This window comes from Pecten maximus, chromosome 17 (genome assembly GCF_902652985.1).
Source record: "Pecten maximus chromosome 17, xPecMax1.1, whole genome shotgun sequence".
NCBI lineage: Eukaryota > Metazoa > Mollusca > Bivalvia > Pectinida > Pectinidae > Pecten > Pecten maximus.
Genome location: NC_047031.1, coordinates 32,070,741 through 32,087,042, shown reverse-complemented (window position 1 = coordinate 32,087,042; position 16,302 = coordinate 32,070,741). Strand labels below are relative to the sequence as shown.

Here is a 16,302-nt window from a genome sequence, read left to right as displayed (position 1 = left end):
TTTTGCCGGACAAGTTGTATTATTTTTCAACATAATCCCCTTCAGTATATAGATACATTTTTGCCAGCGGTGTTTAAGGGCCTCAATAAAACTCCTATTCTTGGCTGTTCAGAAAGTCCCTCTCTGCATGTATGCATGACGTCATCATCGGACTGAAAGTGGGTGCCTTAAATAGATGTTTTCAGTTTTGGAAATAGATGAAAGTCTGATTGAGCGAGATCGGGTGAAAAAACGGATGCTGAATCAAGAATTAAGTTTGATATTTTCCCGTTACTGCCTCAGAAGTGAAGCATAGTATGTGTCATTGATTGTTTGTTCCTTTTGGAGATAATCTATCAGCTGAATACTATCTGCATCCCAGAAAACCGAGGCCATAACCTTCCCATCTGATGGAAGTCTTATTCCTTCATTGGCGGGGAGAGCCAGGGTGCTTGAATTGTTTCGATTGTTGGTTGGCCTCATTGGTAAAATGATGGACCCATGTTTCATCCATAGTGACAAATCTCTGAAGAAAGTTGGCAGGATCTTCCTCAAAAAGGTTAAGATAAGAAAGCGATAATGGGCGCCTGTATTCTTCTGATCATCTGTCGGAAGTCTTAGTACCCATCGGGCCGAAAGCTTTCTCATAGCAAGATCCTCAGTCAGAATGGAATGTTCTCTTTCCTGTGAAATGCCAATTCTACTGACTATATATCTTTCTGTGACTCGTCTGTCAGTCATAACAATATCGTGAACTTAATTGACCATTTCTGGGGTTGCAACATTGACAAGCCTTCCCGGACGAGGGTCATCATCTGTCGGCCGCACTTAAATTCCGCCACCAACCTTTTCACTAGCATATGAAGGGGCACATTTCCCTAGTGTTGCTACCATATCATTATGGGCATCCTTATGACACCAGCCCTTGAGTACACGGCCTTATGTAGTCAGAGAATAGTAGAACTTACCAAAAAAGATCATTTAACCTTTTCTCTTCTCTGTTATACATTCTCTTCAATAAATTATTCTCTCTATTATAAATCAAAACTCTCCTCTCAGTTATGATCTTTCTTTTCCATAAATTGATAATAAGCATTCCATTGTACTTTTTCTCTGCATAATTATATTTACAACTATACCACTAAAATTATTAATAATATTTATGTTAACGGAAGTATGGAAAGGACCTGTATAGGCTAAGCCTGTTGTCCAATCCAATTTGTATATCTATCTCTATTATGAAATATTGTATTTAAATTAATTCAAATGCTTGATTGAATAAAATATCTTGAAATTCAAAAAAAGATCATTGAGTACCTCCAATCATCCCTCGTAGCAAGGCAATCTAGAATGCCCTGTACTGCGCATGCTCGCATTGGAATTGATTCAGTCGTGGCGAGGTGTTCTAATTGACCTGTCAATCATTTGCAACATGCGTTTGTTTTCTTTGGATCCCTTGTTTGGGTTGTGAAGGGCCTCATGTTAGCATGATTGTGTTCCTGTTCACAAATGCAGGAACTGCAATGCATGATATGTAGTTTATAGATGAATATCTTAAAAATAAATTGATGTACTTGATTGGCCATACTTTGGTAACCGTGCCATGAAAACCGGTAATACATGTATTTTATCTGATGTAACCAGACATGAAACAGGAAAAGTTCGTATTATTTTTTCCACTATAAGTTTAAACATTTACAGAACATTTGATAAATATACAGAAGTAATATTGATTTCCCCATGTCAATCCGTCTGATCTACCACCACCAGTCACGTCATATTTCAATGTTAAAGTAACATTAATTGAAACTCGCATCAATATAGATTAACAGTTATCCTGTAGATTTTCATGTTTTATACTTGTCTGTCTCTCCGGATGCCAACATACATACACTCGTGACTATATGACTCATTTTAATGTTTAATATTTTTTGAACAAATATTGATAGCGCGCTAAATGTTACATAACAATACATATTTATAAGTACGAATTCCGAGTTATCAACAGGAGTGACGACCTCTTCAGATATAAATACCAGGTGTATACACAGTGTAGGGGGGTCTGAGAGATAGCGACGATTATAGATGTGTAAATATGACACATCAATGTACTTAGTACGTCGGTCTCCTACATACAGTAGGTTCTTTATCGATAGGACTCGACATTAGCTACCAAGGGAAATAACTCCTACTAAATTACACAAGTTTACCCTATTTCTAGAAAACACTTCTATTTCTGCGTAACTTTCATATTGATATTAATTTATATGATGCATCTCGAATGTATACAGGGATACAAATAAATAGGATCTAATCTTTGTTTTCATATATTTTAATACGAGAGTTTATGAAAAAAGTCTGTTTTCGTTTTTGTTACAATCCCATATCAAATCAATGAATTTAAGATACATTTTATCATATAACTTGACTAGAAAAATGACAGTTGGACATGTTTGAAGTCAAAATGTGAATGACTTAATCTGTCGATATATGTATTTCCTGAACATAGATACATTTAATATACACTAACACTATATATCATGAACATTGTACAATTTATTACATTTATGTAAATGGATACATTTAATACATAAGCGTATGTACCTCGCGAACATGCATAAAATGCCGACAATGGAAAATTAAATCAGTGAGATTTCTAGATGCGATTCAAGGGAAGTGATTTTACGTCAGTCCAACTTGCTCAATACCTCCTGCATGCACTTTTCAGTACTTCCTAAAGCAAGGGACTTCAACACTAACGGAGATCGTCGTGGTCTCCACCAGTTATGTAACTTACAATAGGCAGTTTTTCCAGTTTTCTCAAATGACACTTAACTATAATCTCTCCCAGAATGCAAAGCGCCAAGTCTACGCCATAGCACGTGACATCGATGTGGCAAAGAACCCTAGATAAACATGGCTTGGATGTCTTCTAGACTCCTAAGCTGAACATTAAGGCCGTAAGAGCAGTCGTAAAATAAATAAATAAATAAATAATTTCTTCCAGACTGGATTATCTGCCGTAGGTATTTTACTCTCCGCTTGTCCTCGTTTCGGAAATACAACTCATGAGCGACGTCTCGCGGACAGAAATAGCACTAAAGCAGATAATCCAGTCTAGGGTGATTTCCGACCATGGCAGTGATGTATTAGGACTACATTTGTTAGATTTAATCCCGACATTCCACTCTTTAACCACCGAGTATAATGTACGACAAGTTATAGGAGTTCAATGGTGTCAGCTCATTATGCAGTCGAAACAGCCCGAGACTTGTTTTTCTGTTGTTTGTAACTGATGCACCTCTTCTTTATCTTTAATTAGTGCACGTGCCTGTTCAGCAGCCTGTGATGGAAGACGAAACATAAATAGGGTCAGTAAAGTATGCTGTTTTATAGACGATACAATACAAAACAAAACAATATAAAACCAGGCACGTCCTTAAATGGCCCTGGCTGTTAATAGGATGTTAAACAAAATAAACCAAACCAAACTGTTTTATAGACGAAACCAGGCTCGTCCTTAAATGACCATGGCTGTTAATAGGATGTTAAACAATACAAAACCAGGCACGTCCTTAAATGACCCTGGCTGTTAATAGGACGTTAAACAATACAAAACCAGGCACGTCCTTAAATGACCCTGGCTGTTAATAGGATGTTAAACAATACAAAACCATGCACGTCCTTAAATGACCCTGGCTGTTAATAGGACGTTAAACAATACAAAACCAGGCATGTCCTTAAATGACCCTGGCTGTTTATAGGATGTTAAACAATACAAAACCAGGCACGTCCTTAAATGACCCTGGCTGTTAATAGGACGTTCAACAAAACCAAACCAGGCACGTCCTTAAATGACCCTAGCTGGCTTTTAATAGGACGTTAAACAATACAAAACCAGGCACGTCCGTAAATTACCCTGGCTGTTAATAGGACGTTAAAAATTACAAAACCAGGCCCGTCCTTAAATGACCCTGGCTGTTAATAGGACGTTTAACAATACAAAACCAGGCACGTCCTTAAATGACCCTGGCTGTTAATAGGATGTTAAACAATACAAAACCAGGCACGTCCTTAAATGACCCTGGCTGTTAATAGGACGTTAAACAAAATAAACCAAATCAAACTGTTTTATAGACTGAAATATGAAAAAAAGTCATCGGTAATTCAAACACGATATTGAAAACTGTTGAATTGATCAAAATATAGGTTTGTTGCATCTTTCTATTTAGATTTCGACATTTATTTCTTGACCTATTTTTCATGTTTTGGTCGCTTCCTATGTATTAACATTGTACGTCCCCAGCGTATCACTGAAATGTTTTTTTTTCAGGATTGTATGTCGTTTTAGAAATAACAGTGGAAAATTCCACGGAATAATTTTGGAAGTATCATATCTATGGTTTTATTTCAGATACAGATATCAAGACAGTAACGTTAATTTCCTATTTCCCTTTTGGGAATTCTCCCTACTAAATCTCTCCATGATCTTCCTTACGACGTCAAAGAGGCATATTTCTGGAGGTATATGCAATTGCCACAAGAACACATATTCTCAAGGTGTTTCTTTTTTCGCCTTTTCACCCATAATATAACAAAACCTCAAAATAAATGAAATAAGTGATATTATAATAATATTACTATCTGTCCTTTCAATAATATCTATGAAGAAAAAGATTGAGCGACTGTAAAACAAACCCTCACAGTACCCTATACGGATTAGCTACAAGTTTATTGTCGTGTTCTTACCACACAAAAATTCCTCAGAAATTCCACAATTAAATCAAATATTATTTTTAAAAGTCTGATTATAACATATTGACCAAAAGTGGTCCAGTTACCTGTCGTTGTAGAACCTCACGAAGGAGTCGGTTGAACGGCCGGTTCACGTTGAGATTTGTCTTGGCACTAACTAGGTAGTGACGTAGATTGTGACGATCTGCTATCTAGTAATACATATTTGAAAATAAAGAAATAAATGTTTAAATGAATACATAAATACATTGTCTTTGTTATCTTATCAAAATATCAAATCTTATTGGTCAATGTTTTTTTATCAGTTTAAAACCAGACAGTACTGTCTTGAAATAGATTCCTATACAAACTTGATAAACGAGGACATGATTAAGAATTACTCGTTATAATTCATGAAAAGTATTCACTGTCGCAAACAAGTGTATAACATTCACCAATCTGAGCTCCCCTGTCATCACCTGCATGATTTCTAAAACAGGCGCAATGCAATGTGACATTCTCGAATCTCACCTCCTTGTCATCTCCCACTAAATATCTATAACACGTACAATATTCACCAATCTGAGCTCCCCTGTCATCTCCCGCTAAATATCTATAACACGTACACAATATTCACCAATATGAGTTCTCATGTCACCTCCTACCCAATTTCTAAAACAGGTACATACTATTCGCCAATCTGAGCTCTTTTATGATCTTATTCACAATTTTCCAAACAAGTATACATTCACAATCTGAGCTCCTTCCTAACGTCATACTCAAGTTCACAAAAATATTTGCTCACGAGTTCGTTTTATATTACATGTATACGAAAGCCGGTTACTGTCACCAGAAGGGAAACCACACGTGTACTCGCATTAACGCAAAAAAAAAAACCAACAAAAAAACACGCTTAAATAAATAAATAGTTTCAGTTTGCCTTATTGGTTGTTTCAGTTTTGCGGTATGAAGTGTTTTTCGCGTTAACACTTGTTTCAGTTTTGTACTATTGTGTGTTTTCGCGTTAATGCTTGTTTCAGTTTTGTACTATTGTGTGTTTTCGCGTTAATGCTTGTTTCAGTTTTGTACTATTGTGTGTTTTCGCGTTAATGCTTGTTTCAGTTTTGCACTATTAAGTGTTTTTTGCGTCATTGGTTGTTTCAGTTTAGCACTATTAGGTGTTTTCCGCGTCATTGGTTGTTTCAATTTTGCCCTATTACTAGCTAGTGTTTTTGCCTTATTCTCCTGGAGACATAAATCGGCTTTCGTACTGTTAACGACCCCTACTCACTTTCCGAAACAGGTAAATACTCACCAATTTGAGCTCATTCGTCACCTCCTCTTGTTTCTTACTGTCCTTGCACAAGTCCAGCTTGTTTCCTACCAGAACGACCTCCCGACAGTTGTTCTCCTGTGGCAGTGAAATACCAAATATTGTGTATATATTGTATGTGTATGTATCTATGGTCACGTGAGGATGTATTTCTAGGGAGACACGATTGTGAAAAAGCGACGAAAAAGAATATAGTTTAGTATATGATTTAAATATATTTACCTGCGCCGCGATGATCCAGTCATCCAGGGCATTGAAACTCTTTTCACTTGTGACGTCATAGAGAATAATGACACCCTGAGTAGTTTAATAAAAACTAATATCAGAATATCGTACGTTATGTGTATTTATAGATCAGTTCAAAACGGACGCTTTATGGCCACCAAGGAGAGCAAGAACCATAGGTCTTGATAGTCAGAGGATAGTCATATTGGTCTATATTTAGGTATCCAGCACTCGAAAGAAAATTAGAGACACTCAAAACAAAACTTATAGGGAAAATGATTATCTGTGTCATAGAAAGATCACCTTTGGTAGGAACTACCTCTACATATTTTAACAACAAATAGCATGATATAACTACTCACGTCGGCGTCCTTGTAGAGAGGTCCGATCAGGCTTCTCTGGTACGGGTGACCGGCCGTGTCTCTGTAACCAATCAGGGTCAATCAAATATCGACAATACAAGGCTTTGCAATCATTCTAAAACTGGACCATTGTTACCTCCTGGGTCCACTGAGTGCTATTCCATTACCAGAGACATACTGTAACATGGCATACGAATGGGAATAGACTGTGTCCCTGTCATGGCCAACTTGTTTTTGCTTTCATTCGAGGCAGATTGCATTGAAAAGGTTTTAAGAACAGAAACCAGTAACCTTGCAAAGTCATCTGATTTCGACTAATGATCTATCAACAGTGAGTTATCTTTCAATCAGGAAAAAAAAAAAAAAAAAAAACACCCCCCCCCCCCCCCCCCCCCCCCCCCCCAAAAAAAATAAATTGTATTGGCCATTTCGATCAGATATGAACTTGATATCAAAGACACTACAGGCACCCAGTCGTAACTTATAACATACCTAGCAGGGACAACATGTAAATAAACTGTATGATAAACGTAATGATTTCAATTATCTAGTTGTTCATTTGTCTCAGCTGCTTCGATAGCCATGGACATGCTACACTAATCACACTTTCCATGGCAGATGTAGACTACGGAGGGAAGTAACAACAAAAGGTTTGGAAAACTGCAGGTTGATGAAGACCAAGGGCAGGTTTTTGGTCGACGCCATGATATCATTTGGAATTAGTCTATTTCCTTATCCGATATGGAGTCGGAGGTACTGGATGCTTGTTGATATGCCTAGTGGTTTCATTGCCATCGCCCTAGTTTTCATTTTGAAATCAATCTAATTAAAATCTAGATGGGCATTATCACTACGTTACATGAACATGTTCATGTAACGTAGTGAGAATGACCAACTAGATTTTAATTAGATTGTTTTGAAATGTGACTTGACTCATATTTGACAAAGAAGCAGACGACGCTTACCTTGCCGGGACGCCAGGTCTTATTCTCCAAGTATTTTTTAAATGGTTTCCATGCAAATTTTTATTTTTGTCAGCATTTTTCCCTCGTTTTATCGATTTTGAGCTCGGATTACGGAATCGTTTCAGTATTAACTCTTATTTTAGACAGTGGCACAGTTTCAAGATATCCTCATTGTATAATATTTCGTAATAATCCAATATCAAAGTGTAAAATGGTAAATCAATGAACCTCATCGTCTACATGTTTCATATTTGCTTTTTATCGCTTAGACTTCAAGATTTCTTCACTTTTGGCCTCAATCAATACTGAAGAGTCCTCGAGATGGACAAAACAACTGCATGATGCAGTTATCTATAATGAAAGGACATCCTTGGGACTGCCTTTGTAGTGAGGTATTCTTTTTATAGAGGGTGATTCAATTCGGAATTATTGCTAAGTGAACATCTTAAGTCTATTCGAACAATATAGAACATACTCAGACCATTTGAAAATCTATTAATCCTGTATTATATATATGTGCCGTTAGACATTAGTAACCGTGATACTCTCTAGCTTCGCATCCCACTACATGTACTAAGAATGCTTTTTTTTCATAATCATTTGTATACAATTACAGCGTATGGATATGATTGTGAATAAATAAACAGTTTTTATAATTTCATTACTTGCTTTATTATCTGAATTTGTATTGACGTCATCAGATATTTCATCATGTTAATGTGTATGGACGTCATAAGATATCTTATTATACTAATGTATATCATTATGTTTTCAGTACTTACACAAGTTTGAGATTCACAGTTTGATCGTGGACTTTGATTTGTTTCAGATAAATATCGCCACCTACAATAAAGAAAAAAAAACATATATTCTTAACGATATCCGAACGTCTTAGAATTGATGATTTATAAATTCCTAGTCACTCATTTCGGGCTCTGCAACAGCCAGGATAATATGAGGTTGGTTTTCAACGAGACACCAAGAGAGGAAAATAAAGCAGAGCAAACAGGAAAGAAAGGAGAAGATACAGATACGTTTTGGCCTTTCACAGAAGTCTCTATGTGGCCCAGAAAACTAGAATGTACATCTCATGTGACTTATAAGCTACTTGACCTAGATTTGACCTATATTTGTATGACGGGTGTCGCCAGTGAAGCAGAGGACGCTTACCTTTCCAGAGCACCTGGTCCGTTTATCCCTGTTCTTTTTCGGGAGAATATCCATGCAAATATATATTTGTGTTCATATTTTGTCTGCAATCATTGATTTTGAGTTGCAATTATGGTTTCGTAATCATGTCAAGTATTCTTAGTTTTCTCCACATTCAACCGCAATATTACATTGTTATAATACAATCTGATTAAATGTGTGTTGTGTTATCGCCGATCAACCCATTAATACAAATCTGATAAATCCCATCATCCAAAGGGAAAAAAAAGACATTTAAACCCGCTAAACTATAATAAATCATAATTATCAAACATATGTTATAGCTGCCGGTGGTTATTTCTAAATTGATTTGTAAAATTGATGTCATGTGGCCAGATAATATACGTACCTCTGGTGTGGAAGTAACCCGGATGGAAATCACCATAGATGAAGCGCAGAGATAGCGATGTCTTCCCCACGGTGTTATTTCCAATCACCGCGATCTTTACGTCACGTGATTGTGATTTAGGTCGGAGCTGTGGCATCGCTATGGTTACTGGACATTGGAAGGAAATTAGATAATTTAATATTGTTTTCCAATGCTTTACATGTAAATATCACAGATATTATTTTATATATTGGCTGCTTTCAAGTTATCTGGCAGATAATCTACAGTATCTGGGAGGGATTGGTCCTCTGTTTGTGAGGAAACACCGAATACCGACAGGCAAACGATATCGTAATTCTAACTCAAAATTGACAAAACGACGACAAAATAAAGATTAAAATCGAGAAAGTAAAAGGAGAATAAGACCACGTGTTCTGGAAAAGAAGCGTCTTCTGCTTCATCGACGGCATCCGCCATACCAATGATGAATCTAGGTCACGACGACACCCGCCGTATACAAATCTAGGTCACGACGACATCCGCTATACCAATCTAGGTTACAGCGACACCCCTCATACAAATCTAGGTCACGACGACATCCGCCATACCAATCTAGGTCACAGCGACACCCCATACAAATCTAGGTCAAAACGACACCCGCCATACCAATCTAGGTCACAGCGACACCCCCATACAAATCTAGGTCACGACGACATCTGCCATACCAATCTAGGTCACGACGACACCCGCCATACCAATCTAGGTCAAATCGACGACATCCGCAATACCAATCTAGGTCACAGCGACACCCGCCATACAAATCTAGGTCAAATCGACGACACACGCCATACTAATCTAGGTCAAATCGGCGGCATCGGCCATACCAATCTAGGTCACTACGACACCCGCCATACCAATCTAGATCAAATCAAGGACACCTGCCATACCAATCTAGGTCACTACGACACCCACCATACCAATCTAGGTCACTACGACACCCCCCATACCAATCTAGGTCTCACGACACCCCCCATACCAATCTAGGTCACTACGACACCCCCCATACCAATCTAGGTCACTACGACACCCGCCATACCAATCTAGGTCACTACGACACCCCCCATACCAATCTAGGTCACTACGACACCCCCCATACCAATCTAGGTTAAATCGTGGTTTAGTCACATTAAGAAAATAGAACTAAGTTGGTGAAAGTGAAGACGCCAGGCATATAAAAAAACATCGAACACGTATAAATTCATAAAGTTGGTGATCGCGAAAGGTAAGTATCCTCTGCTTCAACGACGTTGTAAACCAGAGAGTTAAAGACACACTTGCCCATTACCACTCATGTGTATATTACGTGATGTCAGTGTTGCGTTCTCTATATAATCAAAGGTTCCCTATGTCCTCCACTCAAGTTAATTGACTGACCAAAATGGATGAGATTCTGCTGTAACTAATGCAATATTTGGGATCTTTATCAATATTTTTCTCTTGATTGTTTCACCCTTCCCATTTAACACGACTGTGGCAAGGACATTGAACCCGAGATATTTCATCCTTCTTAGTCACTTTCCTTATAATCTTCCTATATGACCCTTGTCTGGTTGATAATAAGCTTTTTATATACTACAACAATCGTTCATTAATACCGATATCGAGATTACTAATGGGAATCACACAACCACTGGCTATCTATATATTTACCTAGATTCTGTTGTCTGGACGGTTCATGTCAATTGAGGTCATAAATATTCACACGATAAGGTCAAACACAATGTTGTTGACTCTAAGTACATTTCCTGTCTGTGTATAATAGGCCTAAATGATACGATATCGAAAGTAGATACTACTATAAATAGATTGGATATTTCCACTATAATCATAGTCCCGTATCAGTTGAATTAAATATTACTCTTATTAGAATAAACACAACTTTATAGCATTAATATCTTTATATCCACCACTGTTCCTAATAATTTTTCAGAAGATAGTCTTTCAGCGTGATAACTTCCGTTTTTTATAACTTGTTGTATGCTAGTTGAACTAATAAACAGTTTTATGAGAATAGACAGAAACTTCGTTATAGTATTAATAGACAAGTACTTACTAGTATCCATAGAATTATATAATAACTTTCACCATATACCCCGCAGTTATAAATGATACTAGCTAAATTCGAAATAGCTTTTGTGATGTAACACACATGCATTCAAATTTGAGTGAATTCGGACAACGCAAACGTAGGCCATCTTGTATAACGTTACAGTAAACTTCTAGTGCATTCAACAGCGTGGGACCAATACTCTAAATAAATCGTATACACAGAATCACCTGTCAGATGGAAAGGTAAAAATAGACGTGACTGCAGATGATATATATATCCTAGAAGACAGTTGTCAGAATATCCTGTTATGAATACAGTGGATATCAAGAGGTAGATATCGGTTTGTAGGTTGTCAGGTAAATAGGTAGATATCGTTTTATAAGTTGTCAGATAAACAGGTAGATATCGTTTTGTAAGTTGTCAGATAAACAGGTAGATATAGTTTTGTAAGTTGTCAGATAAACAGGTAGATATCGTTTTGTAAGTTGTCAGATAAACATGTAGATATCGCCATGTAAGTTGTCAGATAAACAGGTAGATGTCGTTTACTCTAGAAGAGTTACACTCAAATTTGTAATAATAGGATAGATCATAGATACTAGTACACCTAAAAGACATCTGTTAACAGAGACAATTATTTATAAGTACAGAAGACATTTACTGTAGAAGCCAATTAATTGTCAGATTGATAAATACTCCAAATTACAAATAAGATTTATTGTAAAGGCAAATTGTCAGATAAATAAATACTCGAAATTACAGAAAATATTCATTGAAGAGACAAATTATCAGTTGACTAAATAATCGTTATTACAGAAAATATTTGTTGAAGAGGCAAATTGTCAGATAAAATAATACTCGTATTTACAGAAAATCTTTATTGAAAAGGCAAATTGTCAGGCAAATAAATTCTCGAAATTACAGAAAAATATTTATTGGAGGGGCAAAGTATCAGTTATTTAAGTAAATAATCGTAATTACAGAAAATACTTGTTGAAGAGGCAAATTGTCATAACTAAAACTCGTTATTACAAAAATATTTATTGTAAAGGCAAATTGTCAGATAAATAAATACTCGTAGCTAGAGAAGACATTTTTTTTGGAAAAACAAATCCCTTTGTCATTATTATATGTCAATAAAATATGTTTAAACTAAGGGAAGACATTTACTCTAACAGTTATCAGACATTAAATAACTATTTCCCCAGACTATAACTACATTACAGTTATGTAAATAGATCTGTATGTACATAAATGTCTTGATAGGCGATAACAACCGACAACAGTGATGAAGTGTAAAAAAAGTTCGACATACACTACTTCTCTTCAGTGTTGTACATGAATCAATCCTCATAGGTATCGATATTCTATAGCAGGAATAATAACTGATGTATGATGTAGATTAATTTATTTTTTATGCTACTGTGTCTAACTTTCAATATGTATTGAAAGGTGTTAATATCTCCTGTCTTTTGTAAAGACCTTAGTAGCAAATACAGTAAATAACGGATATTTAGTCCTTCTAGGACCCGTCAGTGATGCAAGGTCATCATACGGCGTTTCGTCCTGTAGGACTCGCCAGTGATGTTAGTGATATCATAGAGCTGTTTCATCCTTCTAGGACTTGTCAGTGATGTTAGGAGCGTCATACAGCTGTTTCGTCCTTCTAGGACCCGTCAATGATGCTTTTTTTGTCTCATTTTTCATTACTCAACCAGTAATCAAATACAGTAGATGGTTGTTGTATATGGTATTTCTTTGACTCTCGTTAGTTATTTTTCAAAAGTTACAGCATAGAACATAGCGATGATAAATCATCTTTCGGAAACATCGGATAATAAGTGGGTTGGGATATCGGATAATGAGTGGGTTGGGATTTCGGATAATGAGTGGGTTGGGATATCGGATAATGAGTGGGTTGGGATTTCAGATAATGAGTGGGTTGAGATATCAGATAATATGATTAGTATTCTTTCGTAATCAAAACTGCAGATAAAGATTATGTTACCGTATATACAGGGAAACTGCCAGAAATGTGGAAATCTGAACTTGTTCAACCTATTTAAAATTCACCCTTTGAGATTTTCACAGTAGAGAGAATTAAAATTGATACTTCAGATATATTATAAAATCCATCCTTATCTTCATGGGAGAAAATAACTTTATATTACATTATATTAATATCTTATCTATATCTTGTCAAAGAGATTTTGTTGTTGTTGTTGTTGTATATAATGGTGAATAATTTATCAAGGAGGTTATCACTGAAATAGGTAACCCCTGACCTTTCAGAGTCCTGCACTTTAGCGCTATGATATACAGACGATATGTTGTCTTTAGATAACAAGATATTTATTGACATGTCGATCATAATATACATGACCTCGTGAATGTAAAATGAAGTATACTTATAGTTAATACTATACAGTCTTAGTTTACATCAGTTGTCGACCTTGACCTTGACCTTGTCTTTGTCCTTGACCTTATCTGCAACAGACAGCTTACCACACGTATACTGAAGTTAACTGATATTCGGGGACTTGTACATTTTATCATGATTTCCATGATATATGTCGATTACTGTGTGGGAGGGGCCGCGGTGGCCGAGTGGGTAAGGTGTCCCGACACTTTAACACTAGCCCTCCACCTCTGGGTGGGCCGCGGTGGCCGAGTGGTTAAGGTGTCCCGACACTTAATCACTAGCCCTCCACCTCTGGGTTGCGAGTTCGAAACCTACGTGGGGCAGTTCCCAGGTACTGACCGTAGGCCGGTGGTTTTTCTCCGGGTACTCCGGGTTTCCTTCACCTCCAAACCCGGCACGTCCTTAAATGACCCTGACTGTTAATAGGACGTTAAACAAAAACAAACCAAACCGAACAAACCAAAGTCGATTACTGTTGACGGGGGAATACAACATATGGTTTCCAGAGATACAGGGTGATTAAGACTATGGAGAAAATTTAATTGTCGACATTCTGGTCACTTTGGGAAAATATTCCTTGGTGTTCATTATTATGCCTATTGCTTCCATTACCCAACCATTGTTCTCACTTTAAGAACGTTAAATAACTTCAATTTATCCTAGATAAACATGGCGGTTATCAGCGATGCAGAAGAAAATACCTTGCGGAACACATGGTACTCATTGTATGCATCATAAGTGTCTAAATACAAAGTGTTTTGTATGTGGTCGGGTGGCACAGTGTTAACACACTTGTCTTTTACCCAGGCGGTCGTGGTTCGATTCCCCGATCGGACGTGAAAGGGTAGGGGGTCATCTGTCGGACCATTTGGGTTTTACCCGGTTACTCCGGTTTCCTCCCACAGTAAGACCCCTCGCGCTCTCCAATCCGCGCCAACAAGAGTGATTATAAAGGTCGTTATAACTTGGTTCGCGATTGTTTAAGCTTATTTGTTTTTTTATAGATTGTCATCGTTTTGTCGATATTTAATTAAAATTACGGTTTGATTGTTCGCCGGTTTTCTTCTGTTGTTGTTCACCGTATTCTAATTATGTTAATTGGAATTTGGAATCCTATAACAACGGAGGACTGACCACAGGGGTCTGGTTAGTATTGACAGAAAAAATTAGACCCTACTCATACTATATCAACAAGATTAGTAGGAGTAGGGACTGATATTTATGTTTTAACCAGAAACAGACGCCGATGCACTGATATTATTTTATTGCTGCAGATAATGGTACATTCATTTCCTGTTAATCAAATCTTAGATTTATGAAGGGTTTAACCGGTGGTTTTCCATAACGCCTATCAGCGTTATATTAGAAACAATTACTACGAAACTATACTTATATCTCTCCCCGGTTGTTATTCTGAATGGCCACAACACATACCTGTCTTTATAGAAAATCCATGACATAAATATACCCAGTTCTTCTCGATTTAAACCATCCTCATTCACAGCAAATCACACCAATCACGAAAGGGAAAATACCAGACGAGTCGTCCTTGGCAATGTGTCGTTATCATGTGACATCGCGAATCTCGCGCAGTGGACATTTATCAGATCCGTCTTTGATAGATATCTAATCAAAGTCCGGGTGGCGTGTTATATATATATATATATTCATAAAAACGTGCTCACTCCCATGTAGTAATCACGTTACTATGAATCGTGTAGATAAATGTCAATCACGCGGGAACGTCCATTTTCAACGGCAACGTCGAAACATATATTGCACTTAAATAGTTATTTTCATTACCATAGCAACTCTTTCACGGACCCGAGATGTTGTTACAGTCTGTATGTATTTTGAGCTATCCTAGTGAATCACATGGATTCCGAGACTGTTACAGTCATAGACAGAAATAAAATGCTACAAATAGTTTTTTTTTGCTTGTTTGTTATGTTTTTTGTTTTTGTTTTGGCGATGTTGGGTTACTATGTATGCGGAGAGCTACATGTACATAGTAAATATTTCTTTTTTTGCAGATGGCTATGGAACGCCAAATTAACATATATTCAATTAATTGAACCTATCTTCAAATAATTGAAGATAGGTTCAATTCAATAAGAGATAGGTTCAATTCAATTGAAGATAGGATCAATTAATTGAATATATGTTAATTTGGCGTTCCATATTTAAATGTTAATTGTTGGTGACGAAATAGTCGTTTCATTGATTAAGTCATGGACTTACATTAAAATCTAAATCAGTGAATAAATAAACAGCTGGAATTAATTTAACAATCAATACAAAATGAACTTTAATCCAAGAAAAAAAACAACAACAGAGTTTTAACTAGGTTTGGTTTTGCATTCAACAGCCATGGCCATTCAAGATTTCTTTCTTCTAAAATTTAACACCACTTTACTAGCTACTACTGTATTAGTACTTCAAGACTGGTAATAATAGTGAGCATATTTAAAAATAAATACACAACAAATCATAGCATAATCTAGAGAGTTGGTATAATAAAAATCTAACTTAAAGTAGAATATTAAGAAGTAGACCGCATAATCAAAATAGTTTATATGTTTAAAATAGTGAATCATTTCAATGTATTAGGCCTACGTCAATCCTAAATTTATTA

General features: G+C 36.6%; 1 protein-coding gene across 1 annotated transcript; it reads right to left on the bottom strand.

The window, feature by feature from the left end:
- Positions 1–1,876: 1,876 nt before the first annotated feature.
- On the bottom strand, positions 1,877–15,240 carry LOC117314962 (ras-related protein Rab-13-like). The gene is made up of 8 exons (XM_033869074.1): positions 15,102–15,240; positions 9,157–9,303; positions 8,381–8,441; positions 6,634–6,694; positions 6,269–6,343; positions 6,029–6,124; positions 4,821–4,925; positions 1,877–3,322 (listed from the first exon to the last, which is right to left on the bottom strand). Exons 2-8 carry the CDS (start codon positions 9,290–9,292, stop codon positions 3,218–3,220), a joined length of 639 nt encoding a protein of 212 aa, XP_033724965.1. The 5' UTR covers positions 9,293–9,303; positions 15,102–15,240; the 3' UTR covers positions 1,877–3,217.
- Positions 15,241–16,302: the final 1,062 nt, after the last annotated feature.